We start from the raw sequence: 22,717 nt of genomic DNA on the forward strand, positions 1-22,717 counted from the left end.
AATTTCTCTATACATATTTAGATCCAATTCCTCCGTATCTATTTTTGGAAGAAAACAAAAAACAAGCTACATGGTCTTCATGGCTCAAAGAGAGAGAGAGAGAGTGAGAAAGAGAGAGGGGAGAGAGAAAGAGTGAGGGTGAGAGAGAGAGAGAGAGAGAGAGAGAGAAAGAGAGTGAGATCTAGTCCTTGATAGATCGACTTTTTGGTTAGATGTCTTTAATAGCTTAAATAAAGTATTTGAAAAAGTGTACAGTGTATATGTGTGTATTTCGCTGATGTAGGACTAGTTACAGAGAGACGTCTCTCAGTGCTACAGTAGGAAAATGTCCAGACTTTGACCTGCACTGGCAGGTTGCTGGTAGGTTACATATTTCAGCCCATTTCACGAAACATAAGACAAACACAAGCAAACGTGTTAAATTTGGGATATTTGATGATGCCAAACTTTAGTATTTATCTGGAGAAAAGCACTGGTTTCCTGTGTTCTGCATTCTCCAGCTACAGATCTGATTATTTAGTCATATTTCTAAAGTCATAGTCTGGGAGTCTCCAAGCCTTCTTTGAAATATCCTAAAAGCCCATCGTGTACATGCCATTAGCTTAAACATACTTAAATGTAATGACATTATTCCCTGCTGGTTCCTTTTGGTCAAAAATACAGTCACCTAAGTAGAACTTTGCTCAGTAAATTCATACTGAAATTCAGTAAGTAGGCCTATATAAACCTTTTTCATAACCACTATTTCACTTATTATACTCCCAAAACATTTACTGCCTCTTCCCTACTCGATAACATTCTGGCGATTAAATATCATATATTTGTATATATTTTACTATATATGGTATATAAAAATATACAATCATAGGCTAGAGGTGAGACAAAAGATATTATCATTCACGTAGGACCAATACCTTATATCCTTATAGAGAGGAATCCATGCACATGAAAAACACTACTTGGATATATAATTCACCATGTCAGACCTCTGACCACCCTGAAATCCAAACATGACGAAATAAAACCTTCTCTGGTCTTTACAAATACTCTCTATCCAACATTCTTACTCAGCCCAAACACTCACTGCTTCCCATTGTCATCAACTGCCAACAAGATTGTCATCCGTCACCCAGACACGAGGCCTATATTCTCTATCTCTGCTGTCACTTGAATGTGAAATAGACTAATGGAGGCTGCACTGGATTCAGCTGAACTGCAGCTTATCAGCCTGATAAATTGACGACTATGTACAGGGAGGCAGAGACCACAGGTCCACAAATGCACACAAAAGACCTCGCTCATTGTTGATACTGTGACTGATAAAGCACAAGTGTAACTAATGGCTCAACCTCCATAACTGTGGTTTGGTGCATGCTGGTTTGCTGGTGCACCTTAATGGAAAATGAGCTATGATTAATGTTATTTGTTACACCTCAAACATCTGAAATAGTTATGCCAAATTGTGCACCCATGCTGTGTCCCAAAGTCCATATTACACACTAGTTGTGTACACTGTCACTAAATACCAATTAGTATGGGATAATTTTTTACAGTTGGTGTTCAAGAAACCAGCATATTTGACTACGTTCTATCAGCACAATGGTGAATTATAACAAGAAGCAGGCTTATTAAAAACTGGAGAGCAGTTGATGTGAGTAGATGAGATATTCAGCATATCTGATATCTTTAATTCATACACATCAGGACCTTTCAGCCTCTGATCCGACAGTTTCTTCCATTCCTCTTTTGATTTTGGGGTTAGCTACCTTTAGGAGGAGTCCATTTATAGGTTTTACAACTGTGTTCTGTTACATTATTCATTTTCCTTGTCACTTTTTAGTGTCAGACCTAACATGAAATTGGGACACTGCTTTGGTTTAACCTGTGGGGCTTTTATGTATACTGATCACTTCCTGCTCGAGTATATCAAATATGTACTAAAATGTGTACCTGCCTAACAGTTTGCCTATAATAATGATGGTTTCCATCGATTCACCAATATTTATTGTTAAAAACCTGTAAATATGGGTAATTTGGTCCATTTGATAAAGTAAAACCTGGATACAAAGGAAAAATATGTCTCTTGTCAGGGTTTGTCAAGGGACAAGCAAAGAACTAGCAACATCTGTCTCTTACAGTTCAACACTTAAACTAGAGCTCTGTCTTTCTCAGGACTGTGAATCAGAAAATAAACTAAGCGCCCTTAAGACACAAGATATGCAAAATCACCATCCAAATACTCCTCCACTGTTGTCCACTGACATTTAATGTTAATTTAGGGAAAAAATATTGACTTAATACACTGTATGTACACTAAATAGAAACAGCTACTCTGCCATAATGTGATATGATATTTAACCTGATTAAAACAAAACAACTTCAAAACCTGTAAAGTCCAAATGTCAACATGTGAACCTCATGCAACAGTGATGGTACACCCATGTAGTTCAATCCATTTAAACACTATGACTGGAAACAAAAAAGGAGAAAAGGGAAGCAACCAAAAAGTAGTGAGTCAGGGAAATGGAGTTGACTGGTTTTGCTGCTGAATCATTAAGCTAAATAATTATCTTTTCATTCTCCATTGGGTAGATGTCTAAGCACAAGCAAAAGCACTGATTTCAGGTCGCTGGTTCAATGCAAAATTTGGCTGCAAGATGCACAAATGCAGAGCCAACACCCTTGCATGAGAAAGATAATTACATCTTTACTATACTGCACTGCAATGTACCTGATTTCAAGTATGTTAAGTCTCTCTGGCATGGAAACCAGAGTTTACTTAAAAAATGTAACAAACAAAATAATACATTTCATGATATTGATTACTTTCACAAGTATATTTACTCTGGGAACCTTGTATACAGTCATAATTATTGCATTGTTTTTGCATATCTTGTGGGATGCACAATTACACCCACTCAAACCATTAAACCACAACACCTCATTGTTCATGCTAACCGACAACATAAAAACTGCAATGATGCTCCACTCCACACGGGGGCCCTGCAGGCCTCTGTAGTTCTCTCATCAACATTTGAAACTAAATGGCCCTTGAACACAAACGGCAAAGCCTAGTTTGGCACTTCTGATATGCAAAGTTACTCTACTAAAATGTGTGCCTGTATAAAATATGAGATTATGAAAAAGATAATATTATTAATGTTTATGTGACACTGAACATTATGAATGTTTTAGTAATTCCTGTCACGATGACACGAAACAATGATATGAAAAAAGGAATATCTGTTATGCCGACTTGTGAAAACCTTTCCATCCCAAGTCTGTGAGATGTTCCTTGTGGGATAACTTTTAACTTCATTAATTACAAGATTCTTCAGGGGATTGCCTGCTGCTGTACTGGATGATAAATGGTTACAGGAGGCTTACTGACTTCACTGTGTCTGCTTGGATACAAAAACTAGTACTTCACTTGCACTAGTATATTAATGAATGAGGATTTGCACCCAATATTTAAGTTGTTAAGTGAATAAACATAGAGGGCCCTTACTGTCTTTTTAATTGAGGGGTAAATAAATTTTACCTGGGCTGATTCAAAGTCAGGAAACAAAAACCAAACCACAAACTGATATTATACTAATTTTGAGGGTAAAACACTAAAGCTAGATTTTGCCTTGTACACATTAACATCCTTGACTATATTAAAATCTGCTTTACAAAACACAAATTTAGATTTAAAATCTGACAGAAAAAATCGGCCTATGCTCAAACTGATGGCTAACAAACTAGTCTGTTAGCTTAAGGTACCAAATTGTTTTAATAAAGATAGCACCTAATTCAATGAGGCGCTTTCACTATAACTGAAAGGAGGAAAGAAATGATGATGGTGTTTTTATGAGGCCAGGAAAGGAAAAAAAACAAAACAAACAAAAAACAGACTATATGTCAGGGAGGGTATTCCTTTAACAACGCAGACTTCTTCAGGGTTTGCAGGATGATCATAACCACAAAACATCAATAATAGCCACAAAGATCACGTTCAACATTCACATATAGATTGCATAATAATGTCAGAAGTCTGTTACTGGCACAGGATGCAGTGTATGGCAGTGTGTTCATGCATACCCTTCCCTGCCACAGATGAATGAGAGGCGCGCAGTGAGACCGTAATGATTAGCGAAAACTAGGAGCCACAGGTTGGTGTGTATTAGTAGCTCTGGGTAGAAATGATTCACCAAATTTGCCTTTTAAACCTCCTGCTTGACGAGTAATCAATGTAATGCTGGAAGTGTCACATATGAATGACTTTCTTCTCTTTCTGCTGTTGTAACTATCCATTGAGTGAGCACTAATCTGATGAGACACAGACATTAAGTATCACTTTTTCAGTCTTGTCTTTGCATCAAGATTGTAATGGTAACTGTAGCGATATTTTCCAAGTTTTTAGAGGCCACCATAAGTTCTTAGATAATATTTTGTCTTGTCTTGAATTATTTTATTTCAGTTTTACAAATTATAGAATCACTTATATGATAAGAAATGTGACATTTGGTAACAATGACTGTGATGTTGAAGTGAGGAATGATTGTTTTTTTTTTTTTTTTGAGAAGTTAAAATACCAAAATGAGACCTGTAACTTGTGCAATGTACTGAGGCCTGAGTACCAGACTTGGCTGTGGCAAAATGTGGCCACACCTTATCCAAAGTGAACTCAAACTAAGATCAAGGGATAAACTATAAAAGACAGCTCAATCGTAAATTTCAGCATGCTACCTAGAAGGAAGTAGAAGACAATGAAAAAAATAAAAATCACACCTGAAGATCTGCCATGAAACAATATCCCTCTGAAAGTTTTCTGATTTATGTCCACTAATTATAACCACATTAACCAAAAAAGCTTATTGATTATCAGAAAATCTCCTGTTTGTATTATAATTTTCCAGGAAAAAGTTTCACCAGTAAATTACCTTACAGACAGAAAGTGACTATCTCTAATCTCTAAGTCAAAATGTTTTGTCATACAAGCACACCTCAGAAAAAGAGGTGTGAGTTAGAACTCTTGCAGCATCTTTACACCAGCCCTAATAATTCATTTGGAATTTTAATTGTGAGTAAATGATGAAAGCCTGTCATTGTGTTACAGCTGAGCTATCAGGGCATCACCCCCCAGTTCATTCACAAGGTGTCACTGTGGCAGTACGAATTTGGTGCTTCTACCATTCAGCGCAACAATCGATAATGAAGAAAAGCAGCAATTTGCCAAAAAGGCTTCTTACCTTCTGGCCAAGCTGCAATGTCAAAAACGTATCAACTTTACTGTCACCCTGACCTTGTTGGAGACCTTACAACCATCCCTAAACGGAAATATAGAGAACAGTTACAGTTATGCAATTTTTAAAGATAGAGTGGCTTCTGACCTTGCAGCTTGACTAAAAAGTAAAAACCATGCTAAAGAAATCACAAAGCTTTGGAAGCATGCCTGTCCAAGGTAACCCTGTGTTAAGGAGGCCCATTATCTCACACAACCACACACACACACGCCACTTGAAATGCTACCTTAATTTACTGTCTAGGCTTAAAATCAACTTTTTAGAATACATAAGTAATCAGTCAAACACAGGCACACACGCACGCATCCACAAATGCATATCCTCACACATACACACACACACAAACATATATCCTCACACACATTTTTTTCTCTTCTGGGAAAAAATAAATAAATAAATAGATACAATCTGTAAAAGGTGCATACTGATAGAGAGAAAGACCCCCCCTTTTAGATACACATGATATCTCACACACTCGTACACTCATACAAACTGTACTAAAATGCAGACACACACCCGCACGCACAAATATAGTTATACACTTGCACGCAAACTCTACGCCCTGCTTCAATACTTAAAACCTCTTAAAATTCTCCTAAAATAAAACGAGCAAAAATACATTTATAAGACCAGCACCCCGATTGTGCAAACAAATCAAGGATAAATTAAACCAATAACATCATGAATATAAAACAAAATAATCATGGCTAGCCAGTTTTGCACAATATTGAACCGTTAAATACATAGTGGGCGTGGTCTGTAGAGAAAGTGTGTGGCAGCAAATCCAAGAGGATTCCACGCTGAGAGGAAGAGGAGGGTCTTGGAGAAGGAAGTGAGGTTGATTGATGGACAGATCCTGTGTGGATCAACGCCCCGAGTCTGTTTTCTTTTCAATCGATTGCTCCCATCCTCTCCTCCACCCTGCCAACTCTGTTGCCCTGTTTGACACACACATGCCTTCGCAAGGGCTGAAAAAGCAAAAACCCAGCGATGGAGGGAGAGGAGTGGTTAAATAACCAAAGAGGAGGGAGGAAGAAGAGAGGGAGGACTGAGGAACGACGAGGTATGAGGCAGAAAAGGGGGCTCGCTGTCTCTGCTTAGCCACCAAATGCTCCCCCCATTTCCTGTTTGGGGCAGGAAGTGGGCGTGGCCAAACAAGGAAAAGCGATGTAAGAGGCAAAACCAGATCTAGATGACAGGTGAGGCGAGTTTGTCTCTCGATTATTGACCAGTGGAAAAAAGACCTGGCTGGCTTCCTCTTGGCCAGAGAGTGTCTCTCTGCCTGTGGCCCCCCTTAGAGCAGCCCTGTTGTGGCTGTTGGTCCATTCCTCAAATCCTTCCCCCCCTTGGCTGGGGGTGGTGTGTCACTTTAATCCCACCCCCAGGCTGGCAGGGCTGTGCTCCAAGGTTCCTTAGCTTTGGAAGAGGAGGAGAAATGAGATTTAAAACAGGGTTTTCCTTGCTCCCTGTTTTACTCAATACAGCGCTTCATCATCAGTGAACCTAGAAGGAGGAGTTGACCTTTGACCTCAAGTGGGTGTGGTCAGATCTTAATCCTTAACTGACCCCATCTCAAGCTGGTCTGCTGTCCCCTACCTGGCCTCATGGTGGCCAGACAAACAACAATAACACAACACCAAAGTAGGCATAGGAAATGAAAACAAGAAACACACTATAACTGCAGGAAATCTAGAAAATGACTTCCTGCCTCCATTGTTTCCTTTCTACTTTTTCTTCATCAATGTTGTTCTTCACCTAATTTTAGCTTGTCTCTACTTTTCTGCTCTTCTCACTTTGAGGACATGATAAAACTGTGAGGCACTTTAGAGACACACTCAGACACGTGTGGACATACACGCACACACACGTACACGTACAAATTGAGAAAATCATAAGCCAAGCACACAAACATACACCCAGATAGTATAGAGTATAGTGTGGTACACTTTACTGCAAACATTCACACACACACACATACAAACTCTTATAAACAAACAAAGTTGTAACCAGGTTTTTAAGATTGCGTTGATGGCCGCCATTGTCCAGAGCGGTCATGTCTGGCGGAGAGGCAGACAGTGCGTGTGTGTTTTGTGTGTGTGTGTGCGTGCATGTTTGTGTATGTGTGAGGGACGGGGACAGACAGAGCCAGCTGCGGCGCTGTTATCCAGCACTGACAAGCGTCAGTCTCTGATGCTGTCATAGGGGCCAGTTGGCCAATCAAACCTGTCTAGCTGACTCCTACAAACTTGTCACACACTCCATATCCTCGTCTTCCAACAGCCCGCTGTTCCTCTGCCGCGCTGCTCCAAACACAACTGAGCTTCTGCGGCGCCCTTCCTCCTTCTCTACTACCTCTTCCTCCTCTTCCTCTCGTCCTCTCCCCCCTGCTAGCAGCTCTTGTCGCTCCTCGAGAGAGGAAGGCCCATGAATGGAGCCTCTGCTTGCTTCGGCCTCTCCCTCGCCCTCGCTGGGACTCAAGCTGTGCACTCGGTCCCTGTGCGTTGCTGCTGCTGCTGTGTGAAAGGGGAGGAGGTTGCCGTTGGGGCTGTGCTGGGAGTTTGAGGAGGTGCTGGACGTGGTGTTTGTGGTGGTGTTGCCATTGAGGATGTTGTTGGCAGCATGCTCCATCTCTTCGATGGTCATGTCGCAGGCGTCAGCTAACTCAGCTTTGGTTGCCTCGATGAATGATGGGTCCTGAGCAAAATGACCCAAACCCTCTGATATTAGCACCTTGAGAAGGAAATAGCAAAAAGAGGAAAGGAAAAGGGACGGGTGGAATTAGACAGATGGGATAGAGTGTGAGTGAAAAAGTTAATATCATAGAAGTGGCAGGGCCATTGTAAGTAGCCTTCTACTTCCTGTGTACTTACACATACAATACCAGCCAAAGGTTTGGACACACTTTCTCATTCAAAAGAATAGGAAAGTGTGTCCAAACTGTTGACTGGTAGTGATACCAGGCGTTATAGGAGTGGTATACACAGACACACACACTCACCGCCTCCACCAGACTGCCCGCACTGCCATGACACAGTGTGCTGGAGTCTTTTCCCAGGAGCGAGGGTACTGTGAGCGACACTGGCCGTGGTGCTCTTTGATTGGATACCGACATGCTGGAGGTGGGACTAGGACTAGGCCCTCGGCTGTTCCCATTACTGTCACTGTACCTAGGAACAACACATTTGTTAAAACAAACAACAACAACGACAACATTAGCCCTTACAATAACTCAGGTTTGACACATTTTCCTATTCATTTGATTGAGAAAGTGCGTCCAAACTTTTGACTGGTAGTGTGTGTTCTTAGTTGTACCAGGGCCCGCAGTTGACAGAGGGGAGGCTGGTATTGAGCTTTTCATGGGAGTTGGAGCCCTCTAACCTCAGAGAGGGCACTCGTTGGTAGGAAGCATCACTGCCATGGGCTAGAAAAAGAATAGGACAAACAACATTAAGTGAAAAAACCTCAACAATCACAACAAGTACAATGAAAAGGCTAACACACACACTTTCAGCATTTTGCATTCAATTACCTGCTATTTTATCACTGAGATAATGCATAAATGTCTCTACTCAGAATATGTAATGCAACATTTCTGACAGAATTTGACCAACAGTTTTCTAGCCTTCGATTAGTGCACAGGATGCAGCATACTTGTGGGACTGGCTGGAGGTGTAGAGCACAGCCGGCTGAAGAGGGTAGGTGAATGACTCCTTCTTAAAAGAGGACTCAACCCTGCCACTGCCAACGCCTGCAGGGCACAGACACAGATGCACAGATAGCAGAAGAGAGGGTTATGTCTGCTAAACTCAGAATTACATTATATTTACATGTTAATGTGCATCTTATTGTGCTTTTGCCATCATCATATGGGCATCTCCTACCTGATGATGCACAAGGTGTAATGGTACAGCTGTTTTCTGGGAGACATCAGGCCTTGACTGTCTCCTGAGACACTCCAGATGGAATGATGCCCTCCGCCCTGGAACCCACACAAAGAATGAGCACAGCAGAAACAATTAAAGATGTAAATCACGGTAAAAGTGGGCATCCATATGAACACATACATAGAACATTGTCTGCATTTTTTTGTGTTGTTTTGGGAATAATTTTTTCCTGATGTATTTTGCCTGCTTACCCAGTGAAGTGGGGCAGAGGAAGACTCTTCTGGGAGACTGCCACCCTCCTCCTCTTCTGTCCTCTATCTCCTCTCCCTCCTCCATGGGAGTCAACTGCTTACATGTTTCATCATGGTATACTAACCTAAAGTAACACAGATTTACAAAGGAGTTAATGATAGAAATGTGTAAAGTTGAACATGCATGCAATAAAAATTAACTTGGTTGTGTGTTTGCCAGTAGTACATGTCAGAGGAGAGCGAGTGGTCATCCTCATGGTACTCCCTGTCATCGCCATAACTCTCATCGTAGGTCTCCTCCGTTGACCCCTCCCCTCTTCGTATGATTGGCAGACGGCTGTCACTTGAGTCTGAGCTGTACCCAACCAATCACATGACCGAAGAAAAGCAAACAAACAAACGATAAAGACAAAACAGACAGACAACCAGGTAGACAAATAGGAGGACAGATGTAAACATAAACACAGAAAAAAAAAGAAGCAGCTGATTAGCAAAAAACTGAGAGGAGCTTATGAGTACAGACTGAGAAACCAAATGATGCTTAACTACTATACGGAAGAAAAGGAAAGGATGAAGGAGAAGAGGAAACGTCTAGAGTAAAAGAAGGAGGATATAAGCAGGTGGAGGTTTCAATATTTTTTATCAAGCAAAATGGATAAAAGAGCCAAAGGCAACAACTGCAATATGACAATGTGAGAGCAGGGCCAAGGCGCAGACATCTTTCAGAAACAAAGTGCTGGACAAACAGGATAGTGGCTTGGAACAGCTAAGGTTCTCTGAGCAATATTTTAATGCAGGGCTACCGGGAAATTAATAAGGGGCTTATTATGCTGTTGTCCTCATTGAGTATGAGGGCCAATGCAATCCTGGAATCAGATGCTGTATCACTTATGAAGTGGATGCAATGTGCTGAAAATAGTTTGACTCTGCTCTCTGCTGCTGTATTTTTGGTTGTGCGTTTTTGTCCTGAGACACAGGATGTATGTTAACCCATCCATGTAATCTGTATTGTGTTGCATTCTCTTTGTCTTCTAAAGATGTCATGCTACCCTTTCTGTCCACATCTAGTTCATACTCCAGATTTAAGCTTGAAGGACACATTCTGACATTTGAATTTTAATCTTTCTTCTTCACCAGATTCTTTGCTTAAAAGCTGCATCAGGTTCCCGAAACCATGTAGGTGATTGTATTTCAGTCATAACAATCAGTTTATCTTAACCCAAATGTTTCAATGACAAAGGCTTAAAAAAAAAAAAAAAAAAAGTTTGCTATTAAGTATTTCTCTTTCACCAGTGCACATTACATCTTCTGAGACTTCTCAGGTGAAGAGAAAAAGAAGAAAATTTTTGAATGTCCAGCTGCCTCCTTTTGGCCACCGCTATTTCAAGGCTCCATAGCAAACTCTGCATTAGATTAACACTTTGAGATCATTAGACTCCACTTGGCAGCTGGGTGAGCATTAACCTGTTACAAAAAGTAAACCCAAAGAGAAGATGCATTGGAAAAGCTTAGACTTTGCTTTACCTACAATCTAAAACTAGATCATTTGCCATCCAAGCACAATGACTTTAACGATTCACAATAATTTCTCTCATTAACTATAACACAATAGTAATTTGGCTATTCATCATAAATTGATTCACAGGTGGATATAAATAAAAGTTTGGGCTGCCAGCAACCTCTCAATGCTATAAGGTTTATTATATCCCACAATAAGAAAATACATTTGTGAAAATGCTATTGAACATGTATGATGCTACTATGACAGTGTTGGCAGAACTGTGAACTTTGTCCTGAGGGTGGTTCTAAGGAGGCCTTACAGCAATTAAAATCAGCACGCACTGTATGTGCTCAGCATGCAATGTACTGAGCTACTTCACTCAAAATAGCTAAGTACGAGCTTTCAGATTATTCCACACATTAATATTTCAGCAACATAGACTGTGATATGGCGTCTAACTCAGATCTGCAACAGGATACAATAGAACATAGAGCCCTTGATAGTAAAGGTTTGGCAATGTTGAACCAAGCAGTCTATCTATGGCTTTGGTAACAGAGTTCAAAGTAGCAACATGTAGCTTAGCTTTGGCTACAGCAACTGAAGCATTGTGTGCAGCACAACTGTCACTACAGCACTGTGACTGTGCCATTTTTTAGCATTATGAATAACTTTTCACACGCACTTAGGGGAATGACACAACACACACGCACAGATATATGCACACACACATACACTCACTCACTCGCTCGCACACACACACACACACACACACACGTACACTTTCTTCTTATGACCCCTGGCAACAACATACCGCATGAGGTTGTCATAAAAACACGTCCTGCTTGCCACCAGAAACAAAAGAGAAGGAAAGGGAGATGGAAAGAAGGAGAAAGTGAAGGACATAGAAGAACTAATTATGTCCATACTGATATCTTATGTTGGAAGTGAAACTGATAATTCTTCTCTATGTGGAAGAAGAGGGTAAGAATGCTTCCAAGACAGCACTTATGTAAAGTAAAATCTTGTTACACATTTGAAAAGCCGGTGATGTTATCTGGCTTCTGCTCACCTCTTTGGAGGAAAGCACCATGCAGGTCTTGGTAACAGGATGGGGGTGAGGGGCTGTCCTGTGTGCCCATCAACAGTACTTATAGATGGGCTTGGGAATCGCCTGATGCCCTGGGTTGTCACCCCGGCCATGCCAGTGTTGTTGGCATTGTTGATATTGGCATTGGAGCCTGATGAGGAGTAAGAAGAAGGGGTGAAAGTGGTGGAGTCCATGAGCTTCTCATGGGAAGGGCTTTCGCCTTCACAAGGTGAACCCTTCTCACTGATATGCAAAGGACGCTGGGTAGTGAAGGACTGTGGAAAGGACCCACGGCCATCACTCTGGTTGTAGTAGTTGACGTGGTTGCCAAATAATCCACCTGTGCGCTGTGGTATGAGATGAGGAAGGGAGAGAAAAATAGAGGCACAAAAAAGTTGGAGGAGAGGATTACAGGAGAGAAGAAAGATAAAAAAATATAAGTTAAATAAAACCCATTAAGAAATACTGCTACATTCACTGCTAGCAGCAAGAACAACAACTTTAGTCAGTGACAACAATCATACAAAAGCCAAACTAAGGAGTATCATTTTGCAATCCATCCCAAAACAAAACATCACACTTGATTTTGAGATTGATATACATCCAAGAGCACATGCATGTAGCAGTAATGATGAGAATGGAAAGCTGATAAGCTTAACTTACCCTCTCAGAAAAGGGAGCAGAGGAAGCTATGTGTGCGTTTTCATGTGTGATTTACAGTTCTTTGATGCAAAGCTACTGTGCTTGAGTTTTGTAAAATAATACACCAGATTGGAAGCCAAGCTGCAATATGTAGTGGAAAATGGGGCTTTTTCAATGTCTTTTTGATCCTTTGAGCACATGCATGTTTGTGTATGTGCATGGAGCAATAATAGGACTTGAAGCTGGACGCTGATCATCTCTATTTCTCTTTCTCTCTCTCTCTGGAGAGTGAGTGAGGGTGTGTGTATCCGACCTTTACCCTGAAGATATCGTCCTCGGAAGCAGCTGACACAGGCTCTTTCAGGCCTTTATCCAGCTCCTCCTCCACGGTCAGGTCCCCAGAGATGGCCCTCCGAATCTCTGGACCAATATCGTGCAACGTCCGCAGGCCCGCCTACACACAGACCAAACGCCACAAAGTGTTGCATTTATCGTGGTAAAACACAGTGACCCACGTGTTTATTTTGGTGTCAAAACCCCGAAACGTGGCATCTATACTCATACAAAATTTTTTTTTTCTTTTGTTGGTTCATAACAAGAAGCCTCCTACATACATACATAGACTATATTCCCCCACACATTTCTTTAATCATTTTGCACTTGCAGTCACAATTTCAACTCCACCACTTTCCTCTGAATATCCTCAAAGTGTAACCAATATGTACTTATTTATGAGCAAGTGTACACTACCTCCTGTGTGTTTGTGTACCTGCAGAGAGAGGGCGGTTTTGGGTGGCACCTTGGCTACCAGCCCTTGCTCTTTCCTCTTCTTAAACTTGCGGAAATATTCCTGGATGAGGAAGGTAGCATAGAACTTCCCGACTGTTACTTCATCATCTAAAAGAAAGAAACCCATTATTAAAAGAGGCAACTACTGCTTAAAAATAATGGCATCACAGACTCTAATGCTCATCCTCAGCATTTATATTTATTGTTAGATATGGATCATCTACTGGATGTTCCAGACCATGAAGCCATGTTGCAGAGGATACATACCACCAGCAGGAGGAACTACTTGATCCAAGAGCTTCATGCTGGTTCTCTTCCAGATCTTCTTCACTATTGCCCTCAGTTCCTCGTTGGCCTGCTCCAGATTACCTGCACACATGAACAAAGTACTCAAAATGTAGATTTTTACATTTTCACAGCAGCACCATTTTGAGTAACTTCCCTCAAGGTCTTTGTGAGATATAGTGTTCACAAGTAGGACACAAATTATTAATTCCTCTATATATGTACTGTACGAATAACTGTGTAACTTGCACCTATAAAGTTACATTAGAGTGTGCATTCATGCGTGTTACCTTCTGTTTTAATCCTGAGTGCAGTTCTGACCAGTGCAAACAGTGTGGCATTGAACATTACTGTTCCATCACTGTTCAGAGGCATGTTCATCGATACCAGACGCTACAGGAGATAGAAACATACAGAGTGACATGCATGGTAACGCAAAAAGTTCTGATGCAACTTTACTGATTTACAGATTTACTGTTGGCTGGCAATCTGTCAAGCAGGCAGCTGTTCGCCGATATAGGCACCTATTTTCCTCTAGTGGTCCCACTTTACTCATTATGGAATATTTTGTGGCAAACTGATTTAATTCTGCCCACTAACGGACTAACCCTAATCCTTAGCTCACCAGCGCTGCAGCCCTTAAACCATGTTTAGAAATTCGTGGGACTGTGTGTGTATTTACCTTACAGGCCACCCTGTGGGGACAAAGCTTTCCAAAGCCAAGGGGAGGCTGAATTCTCCGGAGCAGAGTCACCACATCAAGGTGCTTTATCCTCCCTCTGAATACAGCAGAGATGTCATGTTACAGAGACTCTACATGACACTCTACTGATCTTATATCATTTGTCAGGTTTTAGTCAACTTACTTAGCTTCTGGGTCATATTCTGCCCAGATCCTCTTGAATTCATCCAGATGATGTGGTCCCAGGATTGACCAGTCACGTGTCAGGTAGTCAAAATTGTCCATGATGACAGCCACAAACAGGTTGATAATCTGAGAAAAATGTATCAATCAGACAGCATACTAACAACCTGTAACCATTTATAAATTGCATGATCAAGGTATATCACAACTTACATTGTATACAACTACTGTTAACCATAATGCGTAGACCTATTATTAGTAAGTGTAAAGATTTATGAACTATTTGAGAAGACACTGATAACATTAATTTCCTGGAAGTTACTGTTCTGTTCTCACCAGAAAGGCACAGAGCATGTAGAAGCTAACAAAGTAAATGATGGCAAACTGGCTGCCGCATTCCTCAGAGGATGTGCTGGTCGATCCCTTCTCACATGGCCGATTGGGCGAGCACGCCAGCATGATTTCTTGCCACGCCTCACCTGTTGCACATCTGACGGATGCACACATACACACACATCGATGCATGCAAAGACACACACAAAGATACACCATAGGAACATATAGAGGCACACCCACAGACACACACATAGATGGGAACATGCACCATGTGCATTTATGCAGAAACACACATACGGACGCATAGATGTGTGCACGTATGCATATATGCATACAAGCATAGAGTGTAACATATAGGTACAAAGACAAAAAGAGGGAGACATACACACAAAAACGTGTTAGTGTGAACAACAAATTGGCTGAAGTTATATAGACACTTACAGATATTCTGACATTTAATTAGACTACTGCTGCCATAAAATCTCAGTAATAAGCTCCAATGTAAAATATACAAGACTTTTCAGGTAAATGGAAAGAGAGAATAATTGGCTGATCAGAAGGGAAAAAGAAAAGAACAAGGGCAAGGCATAGAAGAAAGCAGCAGAAGAGTTCATTTTTCAAGTCAAGAAAAAATAATTGATATTTAGAGAAATGGGAAGGGCAAAGTTGAGTGAGGAGGTAATTTTCCTCACCTGAAGAGCAGCAGTACCGCCTGAGGGAATGTCTGGAAATTGTTGTTCCTGTTGATCTGTGTATGATCCCGCAGCGCTATCTTACCAAACATCTGCATAAGAGGGAAGCAGGTAATCACAGCACACAGCACATGATGTCAGCGTTGACATGAGGAAGTCAATCAGATTTAGTGGCCAGCTGTCTCCAAGCAATTCAAATCAAAGTGTCTCCTGCTCATCATCATTGACATAGACTATATAACAGTGTGTAAAAGAGACATAAGGAAAGACAGACAAAGACAAACCATAACTACATAGCAACAGCTTGAGGGAGAAGGAAATTGGAGGAGAACGGTGTGACCAAACAGGAACTCTGGATGACACAGGACGAAAGGCTTGCTGAAAGGAGAAATGAAGAGAAAACAAGACAGAGGCAGAGAAACAAAGGCACAAGACTATCTCTTACCTGCATGCCGATGACAGCATATATGAAGAATAGCATCACTATAAGCAGAGCTACGTAGGGTAGAGCCTGAAGAGGAGAGAGACACATCACTGACAAGTTGCCTACGTTAATTATCCTGCATCAAGGCTGGAGTTCATTCATTTCCATTCAAATCTCACACATCTAATTAGTCTGTGACTGATTTAAGATGTTAATTGCTAATAAAATCACAAAAAGAGTGACCAAAGTCAAACGTGTTTTATAGTCATTAAATTTTCAGATTAGTGGGTAGATTATTAAGAATATTTTAGTACTTTATGAAATGAAAGTGAACTGATCAGCAGCCCTGTGTGGCACAACACCAAAAACAATCCAGGACAAATCATCTGACTTCAGAGTGAAAAACCTGAGTAAAATACAAACTGCTCTCTGAGATCAGTCAGGAGATCAGTCCCAACATTTTATACATGAACCAAACATGGTCAGAACAGGTGTTCTACATTTACACACCTGGAGAGCTGTGTGGAACTGAGCCCCTGGCTAATAATTCCCTTGTGCCTGGAAAGAGCAGGACCAAATCATGACAGACAAATGAAAAAAATATTATGTAACCCACCAATATTTGCCATAGTGATGACAGGCACAGCAGGCTTGAAAGATTTAATACATGCAGTGCAATTGTCTCCACTGGTATCTGGTTTAAACTTGAAACCATGAGTTTGATTTTTGCCAATGTTTTAAATTACACTGAATCTACTATTGCATAAAGTGGTCCATCTCTGGTAACACAAGAGAGAGAACAGATTATTTTCATGTCCCCATAACTCTCTATCAAATGATTTTAATTTTTGGTGGAGTGCTTTGTTTAACTTTACTACTGCTTAACCCGGCTACAGGGAACGGTGAACTCTCAGGGGTTAGTCGTAAGGTGTTTAAGAGTAAAAAGTGTAGAAAAAGAAGAGGATATGAAGAAAGACTAGAAGAAAAGGGGAGAAGAGGAAGGAGGAGAAAAAGACTGCTCAACTTCATGTCCCTGCCTCTGCACCAAAGCCCCTAAATCTCCCCTCAACCTCACGTCACACTGGCTGTGAGCACACAAAACCTTGTGTCCCAGGGCCTGAATTTCCTAAATCAATTGGAGGTTGAGACCAGAGGTTCAACGAAAGGAAGGGTGGCTTAGGTTCCACTGACTGGATTTACTTGAGCAAAAATATTTTTGCTTAATTTGCCTCAAAGTTGATGTTTTATATTTTTAAAACATGTTATTAGTCTGTTAGAATTTATTTATACACCTGAGCTATTTTTCCTGAGCTAATTAAAACTAGCAAGCAGTCTTTAAAATCTTTTTTCCCATTCTGGTTCATAAAAGCTGTTAAAACTATTGAGCTCAGTGGCTATCTAGTTTAAATAGAACTAAGGTATTCAAAGAAGGACATTTAGGTCTCCTTTGGGTTGAAGCTTCACTTTTACTCTGCCATTTCTGTTAAATACAATCCAAACCCCTGCTCTAGCATGTTGTGTCCGGTTCTCCCCTCACTTGGAAGGATTTGATGAAGGTCCACAGCAGGGTCCGAATCCCTTCCCCGCGCGACAGCAGCTTGACCAGCCTCATCACGCGGAACAGCCGGAAGAAGGTGATGGAGATCCTGGCGTTCTCTTCAGAGTTCTGCAGTCCCTTTTGGTGGGGTTTGGTGTTTTTTTTGTAAGAAAAAACACAGGACGCATGGGGACACATGCATATAGGCAAGGGAGGGAAACGCGCACACATACACACGCACAAATGTGATCATACAAACAAATGCACACACAGACATATACAGAAAGCAGTCATACAAACATGCATGCATATTCCCACCCACACAAATATGTGAATGAAAATATACATGACAGACACACAGACACGCACACACACACCCACACACACACACACACACACTGAGTTAATAAATGGAAATCTGCGTCCAACAAAATCCCATCAAAATTAACTGACAAAGGAGATCTGGGAGAGAATCGGGCAATCATGCCTATTTCTGTGGCTTCATGGAAAAATCACTCGGCAAAGAGATCAACTATCCAACCATCACCTCCTTGAACACAGCTGCTTCAGCCTCTGCTTTTGCTTAAAAATTGGACATGTCCAGCCATCTGACAGTTCAAAGTTAATTTAGACTGATCACATTGAGCACAAGGAAGCTTACTGCAACACCCAAAGCAATAAAGCACCAGCACTGATGAGACTTTACTGTTATTACTGGTTCTTTAAAACAGTCTGCTCTGTCTCTACCTCCCCTCACTGATGTCATGACAATGGTCATGAAACAATTCTTGGTTGTTGTTTCCATTTGCCATTACAGATCAGTGTTGTAATGGTATTTATCAAGTATCACTAAAACACTTTATCAAGCTCATGAAGAAAATCAAGTAATGGAGATTAAGGCTTTGGTTATTCTGTACCAGTATGGCCTCAGCCTGAGCCCTAAATCATTTATAGTCCTTCAGAGATACAGTACAAAAATCCAAGCTGACAGACAGACTCCTGTTTCAATAAATCACACAAGCAGGTTAATTCTTTTGTCTGTCACAAAGAAACTGACCACCTGGAAGAACAATACCAAGGTGTCATACAGTTAAAAAGATAAAATGAGATTGATGCCCACTAATAGGTACAAAAATGTTTCATGGGTGGCAAATCTCTTAATTTTAACCCTAAAAATATCTATAGTTGTTTTTTTTTTATTTTTTATCTTGGATTATTTTTGTTCTGTCTATTGTCCCAGAAGTAAGTCATATGAAATAACTTTGCAATGAAATATTCAGCCATCTTGCTGAGTGCTATTCTAATACAGATTTATTTATTCATGATGCTGTTCCTTGTTCTACATGACAAAAATACAAAAAACTAACAAACAAACAAAAAACATAAGCAACAACAGGCTTTGTGTTAAACAGTATGCAGTTAATATGAAAACTAGGGAACGAGTATATTACTTTGACCACAAACAGCAGATAAATCACATTATGCCAAACAGGAGTTAATACAGGTAGAAAACCTTCAGCAACCATAATGGCCATGCAAAAATGGCAAGACTAGCACACAAATGCACCACTATATATTAGAATAAATAGAATAAATGTTATCATAAACAGGGCATTTTGACCATAACAATGTAACTAGCCCCGAGCTAAAGCACATCTGTGTTAAATGTAATGAATAAATGTGACCCCAAAAATCCTGCAGCAACAACTTTTACCTGAGTCTCTTTTTGCCATTTGTGTTTTTCCAAGAAGCCATCAATGCTTAATGCTAATCCCACAGAGAATACACAGTGTGCTCCTAAAAGAACCTGCCATTCTCCACACATCTTTCAGTTTGGGATAACAGATATCATATTACTTTTCAACTGAGGCTGCTTTTCCAGGATGTATAGAAATTTAAAAAAGTTTCTTACACAAACTCTAGGTCCTCTGAGGTCCTTTCTGCAGTGAGAAGTGTCATGTTTCTGCTGTAATGTTGAAAAGTAACTGAAGACATGAGTTGTCCCAAACTCAAACTCCATGTACAGATATGCAGAAAATAACATAGCTCTGAGGAGTGTAAACCAAAAATTTTGTACTGCATGTAATACCACAACTGGACCACAGTGGGCACCACTGGACCATAGAGAGAGGGGGGTAGTGAGCGAATAGATACAGTGACAGTAAGTGTTACAGAGACGGAGGGGGAGAGTAAAGATGAAGAATAGTTTGAATTATTAAGAGACATTGAAACAAAAAGACTGATTCACAGACAGAAAGACAGTTAGACCGACAGACCAGATAGATAGATAGATAGATAGACAGATAGACTGATAGAAGGCCAATGGAGAAAAATGGCATTAAGAGAGAAAGCGTGATAGCGTGACCACAATGGCTTGCATCAATGACAAACCACTAAAGATACCACACCCATAAGGGAAGGGGTAGCACATTGCAAGCCATGGGGGAGTTGGGGGCAGCGGATGCCATGGCAACAATAGCCACTCAAGGAAAAGTCACAAGCCTTAAGTTATACAAGATCCACACAATACTGTGTCCTTCAGCATACATATATATGAAGATGTACAAAGTACAACAGCTATATAAAGATTACTCTGGACATGCTGCAGGTGAGAGCAGGAGCGATAGAGAAGAGCAGACAGGACCAATGAGAAGCCAAAAGTTTTGGATCATACCATGGATGCTGTAGCAGAAGGAGGGATGGAAGGATGGAGGGATGAAGGGATGATGGAGGAGGTAGGGAGGCGGACGAGATTACCGTCGGAGCGTACCATTGGCCTTACCACAGGGGGGTGAGAGGAGGAAGAGGAGGAGGACGAAGAGGAGGAGGACGAGGAGGAGTCAGCTGGCTTTAAGGAAAGGCAACAAAGATCAGCACCAGAGCAGCGCCTTGCAGTATGTGCATGTCAGCATGTGTGTGGGTCATTGTGAAAGTTTGTGTGGATGTTTTTTCATGTGAAAACTGGTGTACTGCCCATAATCAACCATAACATGATGAAGGGAAAAAACCCCAAAATAACACAATTTCATCTGGGCCAGATAGGAGATTTCTGTAAAAATTAAGTTTAGAGACTGTCCTCATCCCCTGTGATAAGCACATGAGAAACACTTCAATATATATATCAATATATCAGATGACTAAAAAGTTAGGGAATGTTTAGAAAACCTCTGCCATACGCCTTAAAGCAGCCACAGAGGGGGAAAAGTTGACTGTGTTTTTGTCCGTGTTCAGCATTTACATGTAGTAACCTATCCAACTTGAGACTCGAGATCAGATGTGAGGATCTTTGTGTGTTCTGGGAGTGGCGGTTCTGTAGCTATCTGTTTTTCTTTCAGCCAGCTGAAGCTACAATACAGTAACATAGGTTGAAGCTAGGGTGACTTTTACCAAATGCATCTTGCCATCAAACGAGAATGGCTGCTTTGCATTGTGCCACTGAATCCTTTCACTTGAATCAATAGTCAGGATCCAAGTGAAACTGGAGCAGTTTGGACCTACAAAGTACCTTTGTATATGTTGTTTGCGGTCACGTAACTGCTACACTAGACCACAACATGATCTACTTTCAGGCCAAAGAGGCTTCAGAATTCAACAACTAAAAACAGTAAGTTCAGATCATCCACTCATGCATCCTTCCTCCAAGTTTTCTACGAGACAAAAGACGGAGCATGAATCAAGTGGAAGTAGAAATGGAAAGAAAGCCAGCAAGTGAGAAAAAGGGAAAGTATCTCTGCAGAGCAAATTGGTAGTTTCAAAGAATTTAAGATAGCAGATATAATAGACAGAAAGGAAGGAAGGATGCATTGAGATGAATTCTAACAGGGACATTTTACATGCATACAATAATGCTGTACACAGTATAACAGGTTACTATATTTTATATTTTACTTTTGATTAATTACAGCATTTACTCTACACCACTTTTCTAACTGTCCAGAAACCAGGACATTAGCAATTTGCTGATTTCAAGAATTTACCAAGGGAGGACGGCTAAGAAAGCCAGCGGAGAGTATTATGTATGTATGTCTGAATGTGGGTGTATGTGTCTGAGGAAGAAATGGTGCATTATAGTGTGAAGAGGAGGGAAGGAAAACTGTGGGAAGGAAAGGCAGAAGGAAGGAAGCTGATGAGTAAAGGGAAGACAGATGTGCAAAAGGGAGAAGGAAGGACGGAAGGAAGTGGGGAAGGAAGATGATTCACACCAAGTGCAGATTAAAAGTTTAAACAGGAATCTGAATGTGTGTCTGTATGGTAATGTGTGTGAAATACACAAAGGGCCAACTGGTTCAATTAATACCATAATTTAAATCTTAAATTTGCTCTGGTTTCAGAGACAAATCAAAGCTCTGAATCGGAATCAGATTCCATTAATGATTCCTTGTTACATTTCTCATATTGAACTCACTAGGTCACTGGATTAATGAGCTTGTTGAAATTGAAAATGAGCTTTTCTCACATTGCACATCAGTTTGTTCAAGCAAAAGTTTCATAAATTCAGAGAACTCTGAAGGTAACATGGGTTTTGAGGATATTTCACTTAAGAGTTCAGGTTCCTATAGGAAATAAGTATTGTATATTGGAATATTATAATAAAAAAAATCATAAAGAAGTTTAAAAAAATAGCTATAATTAGAAATGTTGTTGAACTAAATAGTGCATAATGGGTTGAGCCCTAGGCACTGGAAAAGCACGAGACACCCATGTTACCCAGCTTGCGTTTCAGGTGAGCAAGCAAAACTGCAAACCAATGACAGAGGAGACAGGGAGAAATAGAGAGATAAACATTCATAAAAGAAGAGTTAAGTTAACTGAAAAAGTTCAGAAAGAGAAGAGGCGAGATGAAGAAGAGAGGAAGAGGCATTCCAAAGATAGAGAAAGAAAAGAGAAATAGATGCAGGCCATACTGGCATCGTCTGCAAGACACCGCTCAGAGCAAAACCACTACCAATCTGTTCACACTACTTCTACTCAAACCAAAACCAAAAATGTAAAAGATACAAGGTTTAAGAAGCACCCGCAGGTTGCTGGGGGGAATTAGAGACCCAAGATTACAGCAAAGATGGATTCGCTGACCACAAAAAATGCAGCTAATCTAAGTAAGCAGGCACCCAAAAGAGCATCAAAGTGGGTGAACTC

At 40.7% G+C, this 22,717-nt stretch overlaps 1 protein-coding gene across 2 annotated transcripts in view; it reads right to left on the bottom strand.

Annotated features, from left to right (window-relative positions):
• Nucleotides 1–5,838: 5,838 nt before the first annotated feature.
• cacna1c (calcium channel, voltage-dependent, L type, alpha 1C subunit) overlaps nucleotides 5,839–22,717 on the bottom strand; it is a 158,974-nt gene continuing 142,095 nt past the window's right edge. For both annotated transcript variants that reach the window (XM_029494870.1, XM_029494871.1), the window contains 18 exons: nucleotides 17,582–17,719; nucleotides 16,066–16,131; nucleotides 15,621–15,712; nucleotides 14,929–15,082; nucleotides 14,594–14,721; nucleotides 14,410–14,506; nucleotides 14,018–14,120; nucleotides 13,710–13,811; nucleotides 13,423–13,550; nucleotides 12,973–13,107; nucleotides 11,994–12,358; nucleotides 9,650–9,778; nucleotides 9,424–9,548; nucleotides 9,170–9,267; nucleotides 8,940–9,036; nucleotides 8,601–8,709; nucleotides 8,287–8,455; nucleotides 5,839–8,018 (listed from right to left, as the gene is read on the bottom strand). In XM_029494870.1, the coding sequence (XP_029350730.1) occupies nucleotides 7,527–8,018; nucleotides 8,287–8,455; nucleotides 8,601–8,709; nucleotides 8,940–9,036; nucleotides 9,170–9,267; nucleotides 9,424–9,548; nucleotides 9,650–9,778; nucleotides 11,994–12,358; nucleotides 12,973–13,107; nucleotides 13,423–13,550; nucleotides 13,710–13,811; nucleotides 14,018–14,120; nucleotides 14,410–14,506; nucleotides 14,594–14,721; nucleotides 14,929–15,082; nucleotides 15,621–15,712; nucleotides 16,066–16,131; nucleotides 17,582–17,719 (2,727 nt within the window). In that variant the 3' untranslated portion in view covers nucleotides 5,839–7,526. The remainder of the gene's footprint in view (nucleotides 8,019–8,286; nucleotides 8,456–8,600; nucleotides 8,710–8,939; nucleotides 9,037–9,169; nucleotides 9,268–9,423; nucleotides 9,549–9,649; nucleotides 9,779–11,993; nucleotides 12,359–12,972; nucleotides 13,108–13,422; nucleotides 13,551–13,709; nucleotides 13,812–14,017; nucleotides 14,121–14,409; nucleotides 14,507–14,593; nucleotides 14,722–14,928; nucleotides 15,083–15,620; nucleotides 15,713–16,065; nucleotides 16,132–17,581; nucleotides 17,720–22,717) is intronic.

Source organism: Echeneis naucrates, chromosome 23 (genome assembly GCF_900963305.1).
Source record: "Echeneis naucrates chromosome 23, fEcheNa1.1, whole genome shotgun sequence".
Taxonomy (NCBI): Eukaryota; Metazoa; Chordata; class Actinopteri; order Carangiformes; family Echeneidae; genus Echeneis; species Echeneis naucrates.